The 24,682-nt window shown below is 48.9% G+C and overlaps 1 protein-coding gene across 1 annotated transcript in view; it reads left to right on the top strand.

Annotated features, from left to right (window-relative positions):
• The first annotated feature begins 6,025 nt into the window (after positions 1–6,025).
• Positions 6,026–24,682, top strand: part of npr1b (natriuretic peptide receptor 1b) — a 31,058-nt gene continuing 12,401 nt past the window's right edge. The window contains 9 exon segments of the mRNA XM_061696077.1: positions 6,026–6,559; positions 7,992–8,197; positions 8,199–8,754; positions 17,983–18,170; positions 19,028–19,141; positions 21,415–21,550; positions 23,474–23,568; positions 23,720–23,855; positions 24,220–24,304. Of these exon segments, the coding sequence (XP_061552061.1) occupies positions 8,003–8,197; positions 8,199–8,754; positions 17,983–18,170; positions 19,028–19,141; positions 21,415–21,550; positions 23,474–23,568; positions 23,720–23,855; positions 24,220–24,304 (1,505 nt within the window). The 5' untranslated portion in view covers positions 6,026–6,559; positions 7,992–8,002.

Consider the following 24,682-nt stretch of genomic DNA (forward strand, 5'->3'; position numbering starts at 1 on the left):
GATTGGATTTTGCAAAGAAGTACAGAGATGAGACCCAGATGAACCTCTCGCAAAGTGACGGAAAGGCCAAAAAACACGAGCTCATCTGTGAAGCATGCTGGAGGTCATGTCATGGCTCGGGCTTGTCCGTCGCTGGACCTTAACCCGATAGAGCATGCATTTTACGTCCTGAAGAGGAGACTGAAGAGAGAACCCCCCAGAAACAAACAAGAACTGAAAGAGGCCGCACTTAAGGCCTGGTAAAGCGTTTCAAATGAAGAACGCAACAGTCTGGTGAAGTCAGCGGGTCGCAGGCTCGATGCAGTTATTGCAAGTGAGGGTTATGCCACCAAATATTGAATGTTATTCACCTGAAGTTCATTTAATAATGTCTGTTGCAATACTTGAAAAGTGGGTGCCTTCAAACAAAAGGTACTCGGTCCTGAGTTGTTGAACACATCGAGATGCAAATACCATGAAATAAAAGCTGCTATTCTGGACTTTTGTCTCCTATTCGTCTTTTGATCTGCAACCCAAATGTCTTGAGTATACAACAAAAACAAAGGAACGACCGTGCCGTTCCAATACTTTTGGAAGGGACTATATGTGTTGTATATTTGACGCCTGTGATTCATCAGGATGTGTCAAAATTCCAAAGTGCGATTCATCTGATTTCTAAGAATCAGCCCTCGTTCGATATGAAGTGTATACGCGTCTGTCATATTTCCATTGGCAGCTCGTGCAGGCGATGGACACCGGTTACCACGGCAACACCGGCCTGCACCGAGAGACGCCCGCGGTACTGTGCGAGTGTCGCCCCCTTCTGGTCACGTGATGTTCACTTCCTACATTTGTTCCCCGTCCCCTCTGACCCAGACGCCGAGCGACGGCGAATCAGAAGACGTCCTCAACGCCGCGGACCCCGCCCGACGCCGTGTTTGCCGCCGGCGTCCGCGACGACCCCGCCCGCCGCCCTTCGCCGGGCCCCCGCCCCTCCCCGTCTACCGCCTGGTGCGAGGCCACGGCGGTGAGGAGGCGGTGTTCCGACCACGGGGGATTGGCGCTGCTCGGCCTGCCTGCGAAGGTCTATTCGGGGTGCTGGAGATGGGGGGGGGGGGGGGGGGGGGGTCGGCCGTCGGGAAGTCCAATCTCAGATTCAGGAAGAGCGGTGCCGTTTTGGTCCTGGCCGTGGAGCAGTAGACCAGCTCTACGGGTCCTCCTTCCACGTGTGCTTTGTGGACCGGAGGAAGGCGTTCGACCGTGTCCCTCGGAGAGTCTCGTGGGGGGTGCTTCGGGAGTACGGGGTACCGGAGCCCCTGAAACGGGCTGTTCGGTCCCCGTATGACCCGTGTCAGAGTTGGGTCCGCGTTGCCGGCAAACCGCGGCGGTGCGCTTCTAACGTGTTACTAGCATAATGTTACAGCGTCGCCGTTTCCTAGTCCACCACTGCAAACGTATGATGTATACTTACCCAAAAATGCAATCCTGCATGCTTGTTGCTGGCTCTGCTCAGTGCGAGACGAAAACTAGAGCACGTCCAGGGGCGGTAGCTGTCACTCAAAATGACAGATTGCTCATAAAGTCAGGCAAGCAGAAAATATTTTCATTGCAAGTAGAAACACTTTTTTCTTTTTGCTTGAGTTAGATTATATCTCGGGTCGGCCATGGTTTGAATCGGAGCGCTTCCGCTTCCGCTTCCAAACGATTCTCCGTTCCGATTCTTTTAGGGGGCTGAGTCCCAAAAAAGTTTGCATGCTTTCAATAAATTAGGAACAGCATTTTCTGAGCAGCCCGCAGCATAGGCTAAAACGAATGACAAGAATTGGACTCGAGGTTCTTAATAACCAGTATCGATAGCCAACCTGCGAAGTCAAAGGCAATGTGTGTGGAAATAACCCGCTGGACTCCATATTCATTCATTCATGTTTCAGCGAAAACTTGAATACAGGATCTGCGCCCGGACTCCGTTGCATCGCGTTAAATGGCTTATATGTGCACGTTTTCACGTGCCTTCTTGTTTTCAGCTCGTCGCCTTTTATTTCGAAAGGCCACGCACGGCGCCGCTGATTTCTTTCTTTCTTTGTTCATGGGTGGAACCAAATGTTCTAAAACGCCCATCGCTTTCCCTCCCCACCGACGAGGCGCGAGGTTACTCTTTGTGATAATGTGACACAACGGTTGTGTGAATTTTGTCCCAATTCGAAGTTGCTGAGGTGACGTTTTCGACCAACGTGGAACTTTTTTGTCGTCGGCGCTCACGTTGGTTTGAAGACGACCGTAAACGCTAAAAACCATCAGTGCCGCTGACTCAATGTTGGCGTTGACGTATTTGATTGTTTCGCTCGCCCAATTGACCGAAGGTTGACTTGACTTCGCTCCGCTCGGAGCGCGTCGGACGCTCCACATCGAGAAAAACTCCTTTGCGGAATATCATCTTATTCCAAGTGTTGCGCTGAGGCGACTGGTCATCCATTCCAACAAAGTCAAGACGCACTTTTGTTCGCCGCCGTCGCCGTCGGGCACACGTTCTTCTTCGTTGCTTTTCGCCGCTTCTTCTTCGCGGCTGGAGGACTCGTCATCGAAACTGGGAAGCGAATTTTTTTAATTTGAACGGTTCCGGGAGAACCGAAACGTTAGTCCCGGTGCCAATCGGTTCTCGATTCTCGATGGCCGACCCTAACGATATCTCTCGATGTCCTTTTTCTTTTTTTTTTGCTCGCCATCCAAGAAGTTATGTTTGACGGTTTGCGATTTCAAACGTTTTGCGCGATTGTTTTTTTAGCACAAATCTGTTTCCGTGCCGTGGAACCTTCGGGTCACGTGCGCCAGTCGGCCAATCGGCGTATTTCTTGCGACGTACCCACGCGGTCGCACGGGTTACTCGTTTCCACTCTAATGAGGACGCGAAGCGCACGAGCGGAGCTTCGTGTTCCAAAAGTCCATTTTAAGCACGACGGCTCATTAATTTATAGCGAGACGAGACCGCGACCATATCGAGGCACTTTTAATTTAGCAATATTGTGAATATTTTGACAGCCCTGTTATGGAGCGCTTCAGGAGTAGGGAAGGCGTGAAGGATTCCGAAGGCAGTCGGAGGACGCTAAACGTGTTTCCCGTGCAGCTCCGCGGCGCTTGCGTCACTTCCCGTCTGTCGTCGGCGAGCCGCCGCTGGGCCGCGTCCGTCCGTGCGTGCGTGCGTGCGTGCGTGCGTTCTTACCGTTTGATGTGTGTGTGTTTTCTTAAGCGTGCGCGTTAGGCGGGCGATGTCCTGCCGCCGACGGAGGAAGAGGAGAAGTTGCCGAGTCAGGAGGGCGCGTCCTCGCCCGACGAGCTTCCGCTCGCCAAGGTGGGACGCGGTTTCGACTTCCCGTGGCCGCGTTTCCTCCGGCGACCTTCGACCTGACCTGGACGGACAGGCGCCGGCGCTTCCCGCTCGGCGGCCGATCGCAGCCGTCGGCTTCTCGCGACGCGACGCTTGATAGCCACGTCTGAAATCCAGAGGTAGATCTACAGTACATAGATCTCTAATAGATAAATGGCTCTTGTACGGATAGGTGACGATGTAAGACCAATAGATCAAAAGTACATTTGTTGAGATGCAAAGAATATGCTGCCGATGAAAGATTTTCGATCTGTATGCTTATAGATACAGAAAATAATGACCAGAGATCATGAGAACTTCAGATCATCCGGCCCGGTTCGAGTCCGTTCGGCCCGCCGGAGGTCGGCGCGCTTCCCGCTACGTCGCACGCGAGCTCACGTCTCTTTCGGGCGTCGCGGTCCTTTCCGGAAACATCCCGACCGACGCGGTCCCCTCGCCTCGCCGGCGGAATCTCCAAGGCTTTCTCCGAGGCGTCCGCGTATTTTGCCGCCGAGAGGTAGAGACGCCGTCCGAGCGGGACGTGACCTCGGAAAAGGGAAATGTGTATTTTTCTTTGGCCTCGGTCTTCTCGGCCGACGACCTCTGACCTCTTACGAAGACTCCTCATCCTCACCGCGATCGGCCGCGGACGGGCGTCGGCCGACCGCCGCCGTCGAGACGGCGCTCATCTTTTTCCGTAGTTTTCTCCTTGCTGTTATTTCAAGTTTTCATGGTGAATTCAACGTGGAACATGTGTCGCGTGTGAACAAAACAACAACTAGCAGAAAAGCGTGACAATAGAATAGAACTGAATGAGAAGTTGAAAACTGAAAAGGGGACACGAGAGCGAAGAACGTGAAGACGTGGAAGGATAACAGGAGATAAATGTGTTCAAATAAGAGCACGAGAAGAACGTTAGAACCTGAATGGGAACAAAAGACAAGAAAAAAACGAGAAGACTAAGAGGGTGCGTTAACGAGCCACAAGGTGGCGCCATTTCCTCGCTGGCTATGTTGCTCCTAGAAGGGGGCTAGGAAGGAGGAAGGGGAGCTCGGGAGGTCGTCGGGTACTTTATGGATCCCGTGTCGGAAAGGGCGGAGGTGCCTTTGAGACCACGCCCACTTTGCTCTTCATTTAGCAGCTGCACGTCACGATGAAGATGACGGCCGTTCAATAATCGAGCAGGCCGGCGGCAGGGGCGCCCGCACTTCCTGCGGAGAGGCGGGACCGGGACCCGTACGCGCTGACCTTTGCGAGACCTTCAGCTAATGCCAGCTTGCTCGTTAAGCTAGGCTAACGTGAAGCGGCGCAGTCGTGTGTGTGTGTCATCCGTGTTGCGATGGCGACTGAGGCACCCGCCGACAGCGACCCGGGCGTCGCCGCCGCGGGAAGTGTGGTGCGACCTGTCGGTACGTGCGCGTAGGATGACGAGAAGGTGCGTTTCAATCAGTTGGGGGAAAAAGTTGTGCTTTGGCGACATCCGGTGGCATCTTGGCACCAGGGAACTATGTTGAAGTAATTTGAGGAGTTTCTTTCAGGCGAAAGCAGTGCTTTGGCGCCATCTCGGTGCCAAGGAACTATGCCGAAGTGAGTTGCAGATTTTCATTTCGGCACCGTCTTTTGCCATCTCGGTACGACGGAACTACGTGGAAGTGAATTGCGGGCACTCCGTCCGTTTTCTCGCGCTTCTCCGAGGCGGGGCGGCGGGGAAGCCCGGGGCATTCGCGGGCCGGACGCCCGAGCCTCCTCGTCCGACTCTCGGGTCCTTTTTTTGAGGGCGCTCGTTTAGACAAAAATAGTACCTTGCCGCACTACGCGGAAGTGAGTGGAGGAGTTCCGTTTGGACGGCGGCATCTGTAGGTGACGGTAAAGTGACTTTCTGTGGCAGCTGCACGTAGCGTGGCGAGAAAGGGCCACGTGACCTCCCGGTACACACGCACGCGCGTAGTGCGACCTTGCGAGGCCTTCAGGTTTGATTTCACCTACGCAATCGGAATCGTGTGAATTCTCCAGCAAATTCGATTTGGATTGTTGGAGCCGGAGCTGAAACAATCATCGATGAACTATTTCGATGAGCGATTCATCGTTTCGAGACTTACAAATTGTCCAAATCTTCAAGATTTCAGCCTGTCAATAGGAAATCTCCGATTTCTGTTGTCCTCCATGTTTGCAGACTGATTACCTTTGTGGTTGTTTTTTTTTTTGGGGGGGGGGGGGTGGGGGGTCATTTCCAAAAGAAGACATTTGCAAACATCGGCTTTAAACTTTGGAAAACAATCATCAACATGTTTTTTTCAATCTTCTGACGTGTTGCGGACCAAACCAGGAATTGAATCAGAATCGATTTATGTTTTTGTATTTTCTGCACTGTCAATGTGAAATAATGTCCTTTTTTTTAAATAAACGGACGTTTTCAAAAATGTATTTTTATCCATTTCGTCGTGGATTATTTTCATTTTGGCTGCTTGCAGGCCCATTTTGAACGTTTCTTTCAAGCACACACACAACGTGATGACAATGATTGTGAAATGCAATTACGAGTGTCATACTTACGACCACGGTGAGCAAATGTCTCATTTCCTGTCCTTTGTAACGTGTCTTCGTTTTCCCTCGCTCTCTCTCCCTCTCCCCCCCCCCCCCTCTCTCTCTCTCTCTCTCTCTCTGCCTCCCTGGCTTCATTTCACTTCTCCCGCAGCAGCTTTTTTGTGTTTGCGTGCTACGCTCTGGATGAGCAGATTTGCCTTTTTCTTCTTCTTCTTCTCGTTTGCCGGACAGCAAACAAGTGAGAGCAGCAGCAGGCAATTGGCTGGGATTCGGCGTCCTCGCCTCCTCCATTCATCGCGTCCGCGGCCGGCTGCGTGTCGTCACCCGGTCTCCCGGTCTCCCGGTTCACGCCGCCGCCTGCTGCCGATGTCAAAGTTGTCCCGAGGAGGACCCGCATGGAATTCATTTGCCGCTTCAACAACAACAATTGCGAGTGACTCCTTCTCCTGACTCTTTGGCCTCTTGTTCTTCTCTTTGAGTTTCTCCTTTTCTTCTTTCTTGAGGCGAATGGGGGACACTGAATGTGCTTTTCAATTGGCCCAAAAGCCATTTTCGGAAGTGTGACGTCAGCTTCGGCGGGCTTTGGCTGTTAGCGTATTGCTAGCGAGCTAGCTAGCTGTGTGTTTAAAGCCACAAAAAGTGACAAAATGATGACGCAAGAACACACGCGCTAAGGTAAGAACAAATGATTTTTGAAATGATATTTTCTTTTCAACATTTTACGCGTGAAGTTCCAAATGGACTGATGAATATTCTGGTTACACTTCTAAAGTGCTCATGGTTAGCAACAAAGGCTAATAGTGAGACTAGACTGGAAAGGCGTGCGAAAGTACTTGTACCCTAATTCGAATCTCGTTTTTATGGAGTGTAAACGGCACAACGCAACGCAGCGACATTTGGCTACAAGCGCGGGACTCCCGGCCTCCGACTGTCGACTGTCTTTGAATCGGTTTTTCTTTGTTAACGATAAAGCGAAGCCCGTCAGACTGTGGGCAAAATGAGTGCCCGCCAACCCAAATAAATGGTACAGTCAGAAGCGATGTGTGTTGATGTCCTTGTGTCGTGTTGTTTTGTTTTGGGGGGGGGGGGGTTTCTTTTGTCGTTGTGTTGCGGCCTTTGTGATTTTTGTGACCTGTCTCGGCCACCGTACTTACGGCTTTCCTCACAATGTACCCGTGTTTTCTAAAGACACCGCAACCGTATTTCAGAATATCCCGTGTAATGTTATTGAAGTTAAGCATTTCATATGAGCCATGACCTGACGAGATGAATTACGAAGTTCGAAGTTAAGCGTCGCGGTGAGAACGACTCGACCTTTGTGTGTGACCTCAGCAACGTAAGCAGTTCTCATTAATGAGAGCGAACCGATGAATGAATTCATTCGCTCGTTAACCTTTGGAACTTTTGCACTCTCGCTGGACAAAATTCGTATTCGTCACAGAGGTTTTTGTGGAGACATTCAGGCGACATTTGAACGTTAATGGATGAGGTTCATGTTGATACGTTGATGAGCTATTTGTTATTTCTAACGCAAAGGTTTGTGCGGAGACATTTATGGGACACTTTAGGGGGTTTGCCCGGAGACATTTAGTGCAAATTTGTGACATTTGGAAATAGTTATGAGGTTTGTGTTGATAATTGTAGATATTTTAGGAGATGCGTAAGGACACATTTCTGCGATATTCATGAAGTCTGTGTCGACACATTTGACTTAGGAGACATTTTTGGGTGTTTTTTGTGGAGACAATGAGCTGTTTCTGAGTTTGGTGTGGAGAGAATTTGAGGAGATTTTTGTGGGGCCATTGACATGGACTGTCTGCAACATTTACCGGTATTTATGAGGTTGAGGAGACATTTCAGAGACATTTGGAGATCTGTATTGCTGAGGTTTGTGTGGACATTTATTTTCGCAGGTTTGTGAACAGACATTTTAGGAGACACGAGGTGGTGTGTCTGGAGACATTTGTGTGTTATTTTGCGAACCATTTGGAGATACTTCTGCGCTTCGTGTGGAGACATTTAGGAGATATTTACCGGGCTTGTGTTGCTCCATAAAAGAAGACACGACACATGAGACATTTTGCCAATCATTGTGCCGTGTTCCCAGGGGTCGCGACGATGGCCCCCGCCTCCGGGCCGAGGACCCCCCCCCCCCCGCCGCCCCCCCGCCCCCGCCGCCGTGCTGCTGGCGCTGCTGCTCGTGCTGGCGCGTCCCGAGCGGACCCTCGGCGGGGGGCAGCGGCAGACCAACGTGACGCTGGCCGTCATCCTGCCGGAGAGCAACACGGACTACCCCTGGGCGTGGCCCCGCGTGGGCCCCGCCCTGGCGCGGGCGGTCCGACTGGTCAACGCCGACCCCGCCCTGCTGCCGGGCGTGCACCTCGGCTACGTGTTCAAGAACAGCGAGGACGGAGACGGCATCTGCTCCGAGTCCGTGGCGCCGCTGATGGCCGTGGACCTGAAGCTGGCGCACGACCCGTGGGCCTTCATCGGGCCGGGCTGCTCGTACACGTCGTCGCCCGTGGGCCGCTTCGCCACCCACTGGGACGTGCCCGTGGTGACGGCCGGGGCGCCGGCCGTGGCCCTGTCCGGCGGCGTGTACCCGTCCATCACCAACACTGGGCCCACCCACAAGAAGCTGGGCAAGTTCGCCCTGCGCATCTGCGAGCGCTTCGGCTGGCGCGAGCACGTCATGCTGGTGTTCAACGACCACAAAAAAGTGGGCGACCGGCCGTGCTACTTCGCCGTGGAGGGCCTCTACGACGAGCTCAATAGCATCAACATCACGGTGGTGGCCAGCATCTTCGAAGGGAACCATCCGCACATCAACTACACGCAGATACTCGCCGACATACAGAACGAGGGCAGAGGTCAGTACGGGGGACGCACGAAAGCTTCTGGGGGGGCTTTCTTCGCTTGTCGTAGCCACGTGACAAGTGACATTTCCGAAAAAACGTGGAACGAGCACATCCGAGGCTTCGAAAATCCCCCAGAACAAATACATTCACAATTGGTGATTCGAGTGCACGACCGATTCTGCTGCTCTTCTCACCAATAATATAATAATTTAAAGCAAAAAACAACATTCCATTTGTGATATTCAGACGTGACACCAAGTCATTGCTTTGCAAGTCACAAGTCAGTCTCAAGTCTTTGCCCTCAAGTCCCGAGTCGAGTCGCAAGTCGGCACATGCAAGTCGGTCTTGTAACATATTGTCGAGTAGAGTCTAAAGTCATCAAATTCATGACTCAGGTCCACACCTCTGACGATATTCGATAGTCGAGTTATATGTCAAGTGACGCCGTTTGAAAACTAGACTTTATACCGATTTTATCGGCCCGTAATTAGCATTTTATGCTGGTCGGCTGATCGCCTTTAATGTCACAATTCGCCGATCCGATCAATGACGTCATTGATCGGCTCCGCAAAAGACCTTTACATTTATCGTGCACAGTATATTTGAATCCAAAAGCTAGTTTATTTTTAGCCTTGTCACGTGTCTTTTGGCATATTCCAGTAAATATCTGACTGCCAAGTCATTAAAAAAAAAAAAAAAACATGTCGGCGATGTGGAACAGACGACACGTCTGAGACAGACGACACGTAATGCCCGGATCAGACTACAAGACAAATTTGCTCTTTGCACTGTCAGATTACTGCAATAAAATCTTGTATTACGTATCCCGTTTTTTACGATCATTGGGCTTTATCTTGGCAACTCAAATGAGACCGGATACACTCGTTACCGTGGCAACGACAACAAGAGTGGAGCGTGCCGACGGTATTATAAGGACAAAAATGGGGGGAAACGTGTCGGTGGTCACCGGTGCTCAGGACAGGAGGGGACGTTCGTTTAAGGCTCGCTTGAGGTACGTTCACGTACTTTGAATACGTACGATACGGCTCACAAGCAGGCAATAAAACGTTATGTGGCCTAGCAAAATAGTGCTACCATGAACATGCCGGTGTTTTGTCGAATCATGCTCTAAGGTTTCGGTGTGGGTGAAGTCATTTAATGAAAAAGAAAGTAATTTAATTACAGTAAGTTATCACCCATTATTTCTGTCATCTTGTAATGTAGGTTACACCAACAAACAAAAATGTCACAAAACGTGGATACATTAATTACGGTATTGACTTCCTGCCATCTAATAGAAGACCATTCATTTGTTCTGTCTGTCACTCTGCCGCACTGGCATAAATAGAGGAACAAAGATACGTTTATTGTAAATATATTTGTTTGAGCAATTAAGTACACAAGTATATACAGTAAATGAACAGGTCATTTAAATAGACACATTCCTCCATCTTGTGATCAGATCGGTTATCGTTTTTTTAAACTCACTGATTGGTGATCGGCCCCAAAAATCCTGATTGTGTCAAGCCTATTGAAAACGTCATCAAAATTGAATCTCTCCAAATTTATGTGCGAGCTTCTTGGTGGATATTTTGAACTGAAACTTGTCAGCCAATTGGCTGAGAAGGGCTTCCCGTGTAGCAGACAAAAATGATGAATGATTGCAAACGCAGCGACGGCGTTCACAATCATCCGTCCTTCCTGTATCCCCGGTCATTACGAAGGGATTTAGTAGTATGACTGTTCGTGATGCTATGTGTGTTGCTCTAGCACGAAATGTTATCAGTTTGAAGTTTTATATTTTGCAATGCACAATCAATTAAAACTCAAAACGAGCCGATAAATGTACCCGGCGAGCAGATATGTTGCTAGTTCTGCGTCGCTTTTGAATCTTCTCAGCTTCCCGAGGTCCTTTCGTTCTGCTTGTGTTTGCTAGTCTTTATGCCCAGTTGCTAGCAAACCAGGGATAAACATTTTTACAAAATGTTCCAGAGGTGGATCTTCTAACAGTTCAAGCAAAGTTCCTGAAGCCCAAGCTAACAAGTCAGCGTGAGGCTACGGGGGTGTTCCCGGGAGTTCACGGCAAATGATTGAAACCTCGATTGTGCCATCTGTCTCGAATAGGTTGATCTTCTTCGGGTGCAGTGGTTTCTTAAAAAAAAAAAAAAAAAAAAAAAAAAGGCAAACTTTCCGTTTTAATTCTGGGCAAAGGGGAAGAATATCAGAGCTTTTTTGGCATCAGGAAAAAAAGCAAATCCCAGAAGGGTGAAAAAGCAAAGAGCAAAACTTGTTTTGAATAATGTCATTAAATTGTCATTTGCTTTTCTTCTATAAGTGAAGAAGTGGAAATATGATTGAAACGGCTTTTCAAATTTTTGTGAGAAAGATCACAACATAGATTTTATTTTAATCCCACAACAGCAGTCTGACCTTTTAGGAGGATTTAACACACACAACAAAGTGCTTGACGGGAAAGGAGCCACTCGTTCGTTCATAAAATATTCTGTTGATCGATATTCGTTGACGCACGTGACTCGATGCCGCATTAACGGCGAGCGGCAAATTATCGACACCGGCAGGGTGTCGCTCATCGAGTGAGGCGCACTGACATTAGCGTGCGGGTTTGCCGCAGAAACCTGAGTCCGGCCACCCCCCGCCCCGCCCCGTCGGATCGACGACTGCGCCGGCTCGGGCCGCTTTGCGTCCGGCCGAGTCCGCACGCTACGCTAGCTTCTGCCGGTACCCCGTACTCCCGCGCACGCTCCGTGCGGGTCCCGCGGTCGAACGCCTTCTCCGAGTCCACAAAACACATGTAAACTGGTAGGGCCAACTCCCGCGCATCCCGGAGGACCCCGCGGAGGCCGTAGAGCCGGAAGTCGGATGCGGAGTCTTCGTGGGAAAATCTACCACCAAACCGCCGAGGGATCTGAGATGATCAGCGTGTTGCCATCAAATCTGCAGCAGAGAGAGGCGCCCGCCGCTCTGGCCGAAGAGGAGCGAGCGATGGGGTGCGTAGTCCCGCGACGCCGCGCTCTCCACAAATTGGCTACGTAGCCGGCCGCCTCTGGCGAGCGCCTTTCGTGTTTAAGGCCCAGATGCTCACGAGCCTGTGGAGCGCTACCGATGATGTGTCCTGAAATTCTACTTTCGCGTAAGTTTCTCCAAGTCTGCCATCTATTCGCCGACAACTCCAACATTCTCTGCGCTCGCGCAGGATATCAACATCTTTATCCAGTGTTTTGGAATGTGGTTGTAAATACTTTTTGTGTTTTTGCAACGGCAAAAAAGTTCAGTCTGCTGTAAATCCAAGCCACTATATAAACAACTTCTTCTCTTCTCCTCCCTCGTCGCCCAGTGTCGAAAGTAAGCCGTCTAGCACAATGCAAGCAAGCGGCAAGATCTGTCACGTTTTAATCCAGGGTAAAAAAGAATTGGACCCCGGACCTTAGTTTGGACACCGACGGGCTACACTAGCGCCATGCTAAGTGTTGTGCAAAGGTGAAGACAAACAAAGTGTGTGTGTGTTTGTGTGCGCGTGTGCGTGCGTGCACGTTCGTTCACACACGGCCGCCTCCCAACAGGACATTCATTAACCGAGGTCGGCGACCTGCGGCCTTATAAGGAAGCTGCGGTGCGCCTATCAGATGTCCAGCTATTTCCTGACAAACACGCTCATTCCACTCTCCCTCCTTCTCGCCACCATCGCAACATTTGATTGTTAGCGCTAGAAAGAAGTCACAACATTTTCGCGCCGCTTTCCGCCTTTTACCAGTTGACGACGCAGCAGAGGCGGCGCCGCACTTTAAATTCTTTCATGATCTAACGTGAATAAAATTCAGCTCATGAGATCTAAATTTCGATTTTGTTTCTCATTAATGCACAGCCAGATGTTAGCGGGTGACACACACACGCATTTTCCTTCGTCACGCGAAGACGACCTTTGACCCCGCCCGTGTTTCGAGATGGCAAATTGAGACACGATGCCGAGTGTCACTTTTTGTTGCTTTTCCCATCTGTAAGTTTTGAAATGTTGAAGCGATGACATCACTGCAGCTGCTTTGAATGAATATTCAAACTCCTCCTTTACATACATGAGCCTCAACGTTCCCTTCAAGGAAAACTTGACCACTTGCAACTGATTTCTTGATCTTTCCATGACGATAAACTTTTATGAACCCGGCAGGCAGTGTTTTTATTCACCTTTGAAGTGTCATAGAAGGTATAATGTGGATTATATATTTCTCTTTTTTTAATCATTGGGCACTGTGCACCCTTCTGTTGTGCAACTTCGAAAAGAAGCCAACCCCACTGTTAATAGTAACATGTAAAACCAAGAAGATTGTGTAAGATAATCGTTTAGTGACATCAGCATGAGCATAAAGTCTGCCCCTGCTGTTGTTGGGCAATAGGGACAGAGCTCTGCTACGAATAGCAAGAATCTGCGAGTAATTGATGCCCCTCCCCTCGTTAAGGTTTATAACCGGGTATATGCGCAACCTACTTCCGCATTCGGCCAATCGGGTCAAAGCGCTTCCCGCTCGCTCAGGTGGATGGCGAAGGGAACCGCATAAAAGCACCCGTCAAAACTTGAAACGTCGACAGGTACATCGCAACAGAATCAATTTGCATCTTCTTCTTTTCCTTTGGGCTTGTCCCTTTAGGGGTCGCCACGGCGCGCCATCCTTTTCCACGGAAGCCTATCTCCTGCATCCTCCTCTCCAACACCGACTACCCTCATGTCTTCCCTCACGACATACATCAACCTTCTCTTTGGTCTTCCTCTCGCTCTCTTGCCTGGCAGCTCCATCCTCATCACCGTTCTACCAATATACTCACTATTTCTCCTCTGGACGTGTCCAAACCATCCAAGTCTGCTCTCTCTTAACTTTGTCTCCAAAACATCGAACCTCGGCTCTCCCTCTGATGAGCTCATTTCTAATTTTATCCAACCTGGCCATTTTCGCCACCTCCAGCTCTGCTTCCTGTTGTCTCTTCAGTGCCACTGTCTCTAATCCGTACATCATGGCTGGCCTCACCACTGTTTTATAAACTTTGACCTTCATCCTAGCAGAGACTCTTCTGTCACATAACACATCTGACACCTTCCTCCACCTGGTCCAACCTGCTAACCCTAACTTCATCTGTCAGCCTATCCATCACCACTGCAAAAAGGAAGGGGCTCAGGGCCGATCCCTGATGCAGTCCCACCTCCACCTTCCATTCGTCTGTCACACCTACAGCACACCTCACCGCTGTTCTGCTGCCCTCGTACATGTCCTGTATTATTCTAACATACTTCTCTGCCACTCCAGACCTCCGCATGCAGTACCACAGTTCCTCTCTGGGTACTCTGTCATAGGCTTTCTCTAGATCTACAAAGTAGCTCCTTCTGACCTTCTCTGTACTTCTCCATCAACACCCTCAAGGCAAATAATGCATCTGTGTTACTCTTTCTAGGCATGAAACCATACTGTTGCTTGCAAATACTCACTTCTGTCCTGAGTCGAGCCTCCACTACTCTTTCCCATAACTTCATTGTGTGGCTCATCCACTTTATTCCTCTATAGTTCCCACAGCTCTGCACATCACCCTTGTTCTTAAAAGTGGGCACCAGCACACTTTTCCTCCATTCCTCAGGCATCTTCTCACGCGCTAGAATTCTATTGAACAAGCTGGTCAAAAACTCCACAGCCACCTCTCCTAGATGCCTCCATACCTCCACAGGAATGTCATCAGGACCAACTGCCTTTCCATTTTTCATCCTTGTTAATGCCTTTCTAACTTCCCCCTTACTAATCATTCCTGGTCCATCACACTCTTCTTCTTCTACTCTTCTTTTTCTCTCATTTTCCTCATTCATCAACTCCTCAAGCTAGTATTCTTTCCATCTATCCAGCACACAACTTGCACCAGTAAACACATTTCCATCTCTATCCTTAATCACCCTAACCTGCTGCACATCCTTCCCATCTCTATCCCTCTGTCTGGCCAGCCTGTATAGATCCTTTTCTCGTTCTTTAGTGTCCAACCTGGCATACATGTCATCATTTGCCTCTTGTTTGGCCTTTGCCACCTCTACCTTTGCCATGTGTCGCATCTCAATGTATTCCTTTCGCCTCTCCTCCTCGGTCCTCTCCGTGTCCCACTTCTTCTTAGCTAACCTTTTTCCTTGTATGGTTTCCTGTACTGTGAGGTTCCACCACCAAGTCTCCTTCTCTCCTTTCCTGCCAGAAGATACACCAAGTACTCTCCTGCCTGCCTCTCTGATCACCTTGGCTGCAGCGGTCCAGTGTTCTGGAAGCTCCTCCCGTCCACTGAGGGTCTGTCTCACCTCTTCCCGAAAAGCTGCACAACACTCGTCCTGTCTCAGCTTCCACCACATGGTTCTCTCCTCTGCCTTTGTCTGCCTAATCTTCCTCCCCACCACCACCAGAGTCATCGTCTTTGCTGTCTAGCCACACTCTCCCCTACCACAACCTTACAGTCGGTAACCTCCTTCAGATGACATCGTCTGCCCAAGATGTAATCCACCTGCGTGCTTCTACCTCCGCTCTTGTTGTTCACCCTATGTTCATGCCTCTTCTGGAAAAAAGTGTCCACTACAGCCATTTGCATCCTTGTTGCAAAGTCTACCACCATCTGTCCCTCCAAGTTCCTTTCCTGGATGCCGTACTTACCAATCACTTTCCTTCACCAACATGTCCATTACAATCTGCACCAATCACGACTCTCTCTCTGTCTGGGATGCTCAGAACGACTTCGTCGAGCTCCTTCCAGAATTTCTCTTTCACCTCTAGGTCACATCCTCCCTGTGGGGCATAGCCACTCATCACATTATACATAACACCCTCAAGTTCAAGTTTCAGCCTCATCACTCCATCTGGTACTCTTTTCACCTCCAAGACATTCTTGGCCAACTCTTCTTTTAAAATAACCCCGACTCCATTTCTCTTCCCATCTACACCATGGTCAAATCATTTAAACCCTGCCCCTAAACTTCTTACCTTACTGCCTTTCCACCTGGTCTCCTGAACATACAATATATCAACCTTTCTCCTAATCATCATGTCAACCAACTCCCGAGATTTTCCTGTCATAGTCCCAACATTCAAAGTCCCCACATTAACTTCTAGGCTCTGTGCTTTCCTCTTCTCCTTCTGCCAAAGAACTCACTTTCCACCTCTTCTACTTCTCAACAGAAACAATTTGCATATTCTCATTTAATGAGTTGACGTACATCAATAAATTGTGCAACAGAAGCCTGCAGAGGGCAGGGCGATAGTTGTGCTTCATTGTTCTCAAATTTGTTCCCGTTTACAGTTTTCCGGCCAAGAAATAAACATCTGTATCCAAACATCTGTATCCAAAAATAAACATCTGTATCCATTTTATCTCACTCAATAAATATGTTCAAATTTGACCCTAACCCTAACCCTACCTCTACAGTCTTTTTTTTCTTCCACCATAAAGCTACCAAGAAAACCAAATTTTAGCAAGTTTGGCTTTAAACAATCATGTCATCGATCCTAGTTACGCTTGTTAGCAAAGCATACAAAGCAAGTCTTCCTCAGCACCAAGCTCTACTTTGGCCTAAAAGAAGCTCCTCAACTCACTTCCTTGGCAACAAGATGGCGTCACAGTAAAACTTTGAATGCTTTGGCCTGAGCCCGAAAACAGCGATGAAGTGTGTTTTTTAGGAAATAACGGAGCATAGGTTCAATAATTCAGCGACAAGGAGAATTGGCGAACGCCAAACCGCGATCGGGCGGGGCTTCACCTGACAGTTGTGTGTTGGTGTTGATTGGTTGAGACATTCTGCAGTGTGTATGCATCCATCTTACTCAGGAATTGCTGGAGGAGGTTAGAGGTCACTTCCTGTTTTTAGGATGGTGTGTGCCCTTTGACCTTTCTTGAAAAAGAAAACAAAAATTGAGTCAGCAAATGAGAAGATAAAAATCACCAGTTGGACAGTTGCCTCGTTTTAGCACAAGCCTGCTTGGAATGGCCGCTTGGACCTGAGTGCAACGCGGCAAGAATTTGCAAAATTGGATGATTGCCTTCAGAGAAATTTAGTTTTTGTGTGTGTGTGGGTGGGGGTCCTCTTTGGGCAAGGTTCTTTTATGATATCGCCTACAGAAAATCGCCTACTTCTCCGATTGGCTGATTTGGTTTCACTTCAAAATCTAAACCAATAAGCTGACACGGCCCAAATCCAAGTGGACGCGTCAAAATGAGCGTGAAGTTTCGCACGTCCTCACAGGTCCTCTTGTACAGCACAAATCGTTCTTACATCGAGTCAAACTTGCACCAAATATTTATTTTTGACATGATACAACGTGGCGGCACGGTGGAAGACTGGTTAGCATATCTGCCTCACAGTTCTGTGGACCGGGTTCAAATCCCGGCCCCGCCTGTGTGGAGTTTGCATGTTCTCCCCGTGCCTGCGTGGCTTTTCTCCGGGTACTCCGCTTTCCACCCACATTCCAGAAACATGCCTGGGAGGTTAATTGAAGACTCTAAATTGTCCGAAGGTGTCAATGTGAGTGCGAATGGTTGTTTGTTTATATGTGCCCTGCGATTGGCTGGCGACCAGTTCAGGGTATAACCTGCCTCTCGCCTGAAGATAGCTGGGATGGGCGCCAGCACGCCCGTGACCCACGTGAGGATAAGCGGAATGGAAGATAAATGAATGAATGATACAACATAACATTTGTGTCGAAAAATGTGGACCAACATGCAAATCGTGACGGATGGCCGGTGTTGGCGCTCGGGAAAGTGGGATGACCCAATGAGACGGCAACTATTTTAGTCTCAGCTCGGCCCTGTTGAGGGGAGCACCAAAGCTTTTAGTGTTTTAGTGCCGTGTGTGCGTGTGCGCCCACCCTTGCTGCTTTTACTGTTCACTTCCTGCCAGTGGAACAATAGAGCAGCCGCTGGAACAGGAACAGCAGCTCCCCGAGCGGCGAGACTTCCTGACGCACGCCAGGAAGACCAGCCAAACACACACCACTACGCTAACAATATGACGACTACTACTACTACTGCTACTCAATAAATATGCAACAAATGCACAACTAACTACACACCGTGTAGTGTTGTTCTACTCAATGCCAAATACTTTCATAAATACTCACCAAGAGTATTGTGGCAAGAATATTTTTTCCTGAGTTTCTGCAATGTGAAGCTAGCGAAGCCTCAGCACTTCTCACATGTGCACCCCCCCGCCCTTTCCATCCGCAGTGATGTTCGTGTGCTGCTCGCCTGACGTCTTCAGAAAGTTGATGGTTCACTTCCGCCGCGCCGACCTTCCCCACGAGCAGTACGTCTTCTTCTTCATCGACGTGTTCGGCGAAAGCCTCAAGTCGGAGCGCCGGCAGCCGTGGGCGCGCGGGGATGCCGACGACGCCGTGGCCAAGGAGGCCTTCCAGGTACGTTGACCCGAGCGGGCACGGAGCAGGGAGCGCAATTGGCATTCTTGACGGCGCGACCGAGACGTGAGGACACGCAGCTGCGATCGGCCATCGTTCGTATTTGTTTCTTTGACATGTGCAACATACAACGACACGCAAGCTAAAAATACAAATGTCAACATGCTCGTGGACATGAGGACGCATGGCGTGTCATACGTGTTGCTGACATGATGACGTACGTCAGATGATGACGTGATGACATGTATCATTGTTGCCGTGCTCACGTACAATGATGTGTGTCACACACGTCAAGTTGATTTGTATTGCCCTTAATCCCAAAAGAGTCTCAAAGGTCTTCACAGGCCCACAGTTGGCAAAGAATGACAACATCACATAATCTAAACCCCCGAATTGGCCAAGGAAAAGGGACAAAAGAAACCTTGAGAAGGGACTGCAGATGGAGCCTGGGGGGATACCCATTCCAGGATGAGCAGGCTGCAATGGATGTCGAGTGGGCAACGTTTGTCTGCTGCTGTACAATCTTCATTAAAATGGCATAGGAGTCCGTTTCAAGAGATGACGCACCTTCGGGAAAGTGTGTTGTTGTTGACATAGAGACGTGTGCCATACATGTTCCTGAGATAATAACATGATGACGCGTCATTAACTGTTATATTGAATAAAGACGTCTGCCGTACACGATGTTGACACGATGATGTGTGTCAGACGTGTCGTCGTTGACGTTACCTGAGGCGTGTCGGTGACAAGATGACGTGTGTCATACTGTACCTATGTTATATTGATATGAAGTGTCTTACGTGTTGTTGTCTTGTTAGCATGATGCCGCGTGTCACACGTGTTGTTGTCGTTGGCAGAGCGTGAAGATCCTGACTTATCGGGAGCCTCAGAACGCGGAGTACAAGGACTTTGTGGAGAACCTGAAGCTAGACGCTAAGAGCATGTTCAACTACACCATCGACGACTCGCTGGTCAGTCTGAACACACGCGTGCACACGTAGCCATAAAAATAGACACTCCGCTAGACCTGCACGATCTGGCCCAAAAGCAATATCTCATCGTTTTGTTTTGTTTTAGCTTATATCGCAATACACAATATCTTGATATTCTAATTTCTCCTGTAAAACACGATAGTAATGTTAAAATTAACCCTTTGACAACAGTGTAATGATTCAAGCAGACACTCCAGTTGGATTTTGAAGGTGAAAATGAAATCGTCTCAGTTTTGAGCTAATTCAACAACGAGCGTTTTGTGGATGGGCGCATGCTGCTGACTGTGAAAGGCGCACCAGCAGCGAGTGAAAGAAGAAAATATTATGTGAGGATTTGTACTGGATTGTCACATGCAGCAACCTGCGATATATATCGAGTCTATTCAATCTCGCTCCACTCTGCGCTAAAAGCTAAGCTAACACCCGGTAACGTCCACCTAAATGTTGCACTGATTTTTACAAGCAGCCGCCCGCTATCAGCCACTTTGCTCTATGCAGCCAAATGTAATCACATTACTGCACTAGCCTGCGTCCCTTATCACACGCACCCTTTGTGTGTGTGTGTGTGTGTGTGTGTGCGTGCGTGCGTGCGCTTGCGTGCATGCGGAGTGAGCAGGTTGTCAGGCGGCTTGTAAAGCCCGTTAATCAGTAGCAGACAGCTGAGAGACGCTAATGTGCTTAACTCTCGCTCACACACGCACACACAGACTCTCGGGGAGCATCATAAATGTCAGCAAACACTAAGTCATCTTTCAGTGGCGATTGTGTATTTGTATTGTATATTCTCACGTGTAGCGAAACCTGAGCCGCTGGCTAAGCTAACAGACGTTAACGTTGAAGATCTCTAACGGTAAAGGTGTGACGCGGTTCAAATAAATAGCAATAATCAGGCCGCACGTTGCTGACAGAAGAAGTTGGCGACGTACGTGCGCGTTTGCCTTTCTAGTGATGAAATCCACAAACAGCTAACAGAAAGTGACACGCATTCAACTCCCGTTTATTGCCGGGTGATAAATTCCAAACCACCTGTGTTAGCCGAGAAGCCGCAATATAAAGCGATCATACAAAGTTTTGTTTTAATTGGAATGTTTTCCATTCCACTTCGTGACACATCTTTTCACTGTATATTGTACTTCCAGATTTGATCTGGGTGAAAAATGTTGTCCGTAAAAAGAACACACTAACTCTGTTATTCTGGCAGTATAAGAAGAAAACGGAGCACGTCACTAGCAGGTGTAGCTGGTTTCAATTCAAATCACCTCCAATTGGTTTTGCGTACTCAGTACATCATGTAAATGTGGTGGGCAACGTCTTATCTTCAATGGTGAGCGGCTCTACTTATAACCTTCCATCGATCCATTTCCTTTACCGCTTCTCCTCATACGGGTCACGGGCGTGCCGGAGCCTTTCCCAGCTATCTTTGGGCGAGAGGCAGGTTACACCCTGAACCGGTCGCCAGCCAATCGCAGGGCACACAAAAACAAACAACCATTCGCACTCACAATCACACCTACGGGCAATTTAGAGTCCTCAATTAACCTACCACGCATGTGGTAGGTTATTTGGAATGTGGGCGGAAAGCGGAGTGCCCGGAGAAAAGCCACGCAGGCACGGGGAGAACATGCAAACTCCACACAGGCGTTGGCCGGGGATTGAACCCCGGTCCCCAGAACTGTGAGACGGATGTGCTAACCAGTCGTCCGCCTTCCCCGCTACTTATAACCAGTTTCTTGTGATGGACTGCTAGTTTATTCACCAATTTGTTTATCATTAACGTTCCAACTCTCCTTCTGTAAGTCGCCTGAATACATGCTTTCACCCTTGAAATGAACATTTACAGCAAATGCCTTCTGTGTAGCGTATGCGAGCCGTGTACGTCAGTCCAGTGAGCTCCAAAACCTGGCATTTTTTTAAAAATGCTTTGAACATAAAACACACCAAGTTATTAACAGATATTTATTTATGTATTACTTAGTGCCTGTTCATACTCTCTCACTGTCAAGAAATGGGAGACAATCATTCAGCAAACTAGCTTACTTTATGTCTCGCTTAATGCTAACTCATAGTGCAAAACCCCATTGACGAGCTAGCGGAAATGAGCATTGATGTTGTGGGGATTGTGAAGCTGCAAACCAGTGCTCCTTTGTAACACATGGAGCAGCAACGCATGCACAGCATAAACCGCTGCAGAAGGCGGCATCTGCTCATTGGGAGAGCGCGACGGCGACTGAGCGTGCGTTTGCGTCTTTCAGATGAACATTATCGCTGGAGGTTTCTACGACGGCCTGATGCTCTACACGCACGCGCTCAACGAAACCATGACTCCGCCCACCACGCGGCCTTCGGGGCGGGTGGTCACCCTGAGGATGTGGAACAGAACCTTTCACGGTTTGACTCTTGCCATTTCACACGATGGGCTTGCGTTCTTTCGAGCGGGGGCGGGGCGGCTCATTTGTAGGCGAAGTATCGTTTTAAAATTGTATTATTTATATTACATTTTATTCTAAATAACCAGTGACGGTGTGCTGCCTTGAGAGATGAATTCATCATCTTCCCCCATTGAAATGAAAGAAATGCAGTTAATGCTTTCCAGCCCCCATACCCCCAAAATAGCCCAAGTAAGTTTTCTAACATGTTTTTACATAAGAAATATTGCCCTCAACGCTACAGTTTTGTAGACTATAAAAAGGCTGCAGTGTAATAAGATTTGCCGTCCAGCAGGGCAAACGGGCGTACCTAATGTTTTGTCCTTCCTTGGTGGCCGGCAAAGCGGCCGAGTGGCGCATCGGCGCCACCGACTCACCTCGTCCTTCGCTGGCGAGGAAGCCGACGTGATTTGACGGGGTCGGCGTCTTTCTGAAGCGCGCTCGGATTTAAAATCTTTGCCGGGATGTCGAAAAGGCGCTCGTAGGCGCTTGTTTATGTTTATGTCAAAGGCGCTCGTATCTCTTGTCTTTATGTCAAATTCATTTAATTTAAAACAATGAATCCACAAACATTTTGACTGACTGAGTTTAGGCAAGAGATCCCCAAAAACGTTTAAGAAGAGCGACTGGAGGGTGTGTTTCAACGTTAGGGGGAACCACACGCCTCAGCCTCCCTGCTGTGGTCAATTCAGGGCTTCTGGAGGGAGGGAGGGTCCGTCGGGAAGGCGCTTTGTGTCAGGCGTGCGTGCGTGTGTCTGTTCCATGACGGCGAGGCTTTATTTGTCCTCCATTCCTACTCTTTGTTTTGGTTTGTCCTCCATTAGCGTGCCATCCATCAGTGTCGCACTGCTTGTTTGAAATATCTTCACAGCACAACAAACACAACCTTTGAACACACACGCACGCGCACGCTCGGATTGCTTCATTTTCCAGCAGCAGACCCGAAAGCCCCCGAGGTGGACCTAACCCACGTGGAGGAAGAAATGAAAAATAAAATTCACATAAAAGGTCAATACAGCGGGGCCTTGAGATACGAGTTGAATTGGTTCCATGGTCCCGCTTGTAACTCCAAACATCTCAAATCATCCGACGGCGCCACGTCGATGTCTCGACGGCACCCAAATGAAGGCGAGGCGCGCAAGCGGCGTGCGCTCGTCCCTTTGTCCTTCCCGCGCGCCGGCGCCATCCATCACTCGGCCCGCCCGGCCAAGCTCATTGTCGCCCGCTCACGGACAAAATGGACGGCAAGTGGCTTCCTGTTAGTTGTCAGATGTAATGTTCCTAATTCCTTATCTTTGATTTACACGCTGCTGTTGCCAGGCAACAGGCCACAGGTTGACTCTTGCGACTTTTTGCTCCCCCCGAGCGCCGCCTCTGCAACGTCGCTTCCAAAACGACAAGGGCATCAATCTGGATTTACACTGCACGTGTTCTACTCCATGCGTGGATTAACGAGTAATAACCGGACCGAGGCTGGATGTACAATGCAGATGTACGCTTTTGCCACTTTTTGCTCTCTTCCAATTTTGGTCCTATATTGGATTTTTGGGAGCATCGCAATTCAGGTGGCACATGTCCAACGTGACCGCATTCACAACCACGTGAAACGACGCGCACCTACGTTAATAAAGGGCAACAACGATGTCGAAATGAAGAATAACAAAATTCAAGTTGCATAGAATTTCATTGTAGTGTCAAAGCACTTATTTAAATGAGGGAGAACTACTCATTATTTCACGTACAATATTTGTTTCGCTTCTGACTAATGTAAAAAGTTGAGAGCAAAAAACACAGAATCGTGTCATTCGACACGTGTCGCGTATGTCCGGGCAGAACGGGGACGTGCGATGTCATGCGTGCGCGTGTGATGTCACGATGCATTCAGGCGTGACCGGGACATTGCGGCTGGACGAGAACGGAGACCGAGAGACCGACTTTGCTTTGTGGGACATGATCGACGCCAACGACAGCGCTTTCCAGGTACGTGCGCGCGTGCACGAGGGGAGGAGCCACCAGGGCTGCCTTAGGAATCTTTCACCCGTTGCCCACTTGCTAATTTTGGGATTTCGATATGTTGGACTGCGTAGTTGAGTGCCGATTGAGGACTGTTGAGCCTTGTGGTTGATTCCAGACGGTCCTGGTGTACAACAGCTTAGAGGAGCAGCTGACGGCCATCCCTGGAACGTCGCCGCACTGGCCAGGCGGAGTCCGTCCTCCCGACGTTCCCGTGTGCGGATTCAAGAACGAAAACCTCGCTTGCCTCACTAGTAAGTTCAAAGGTCGAGCTGGTGATTTCCAACTGCCACATTCGTGTATGGGACACAGGAAATGAGTCCCAAAATATTTTTTGACTCCATGTAACGAAACATAATAATCTTTCTTCATCTATCCATGCCACTGATGTATAGTGACATGCAGGCCAACTAAATGCTCTTCCACTAGAAGGTGCACAATAAACCTGTGTATCCACTTTTGTGACATTTTTGTCAAGTGGTGTGCCGTGAGATTGTGTGCCTTGGCTTATTAAAAGGTTGTGGAACACTGCATTCACAACAACAACAATTGCTCACATTGCTGCGATCCCTTAAATGTCTCCTGTGTGTGTGTGCGTGTGCGCGCACATGTCAACAGAGACCATCACCATCCACCAGATGGTCTCCATCGTGGTCTTCTTCATCCTCACTATGACCCTGACGGTCGCCATCTTCATTTACAGGTGAGGAATAAAGAGCCCTCAGTTGGTGACTCCAGCGCTCCCCCTGGCGGAGATGGGAAATAATGCAGTGTTTCAAACTGTTAGGATCATAAATCAGCCAAAAACAATTATTGAGCAATTTTATAGCCTATTCAAAAGTAAAAGAATCAAACACAAAACAACAAAATAAAAAAAAAGAACGTGAAACAACAAAGACGAAAGGTCGTCGCAAACTAAACTAATATTACGGAAACTAGTAACGAAAGGAGATGGGCGGAGCCACAGCGGAAGGAAGGTCATCTCTAACAAAGCAATCTAAAATATTTCATACCGGAATGTACTTTGTAAATGAAGCAATACCAAATCTAACCTATAAAAACAAAGAACTGAATCTTAAAA

Source organism: Phycodurus eques, chromosome 14, assembly GCF_024500275.1.
Source record: "Phycodurus eques isolate BA_2022a chromosome 14, UOR_Pequ_1.1, whole genome shotgun sequence".
NCBI classification, from domain to species: domain Eukaryota; kingdom Metazoa; phylum Chordata; class Actinopteri; order Syngnathiformes; family Syngnathidae; genus Phycodurus; species Phycodurus eques.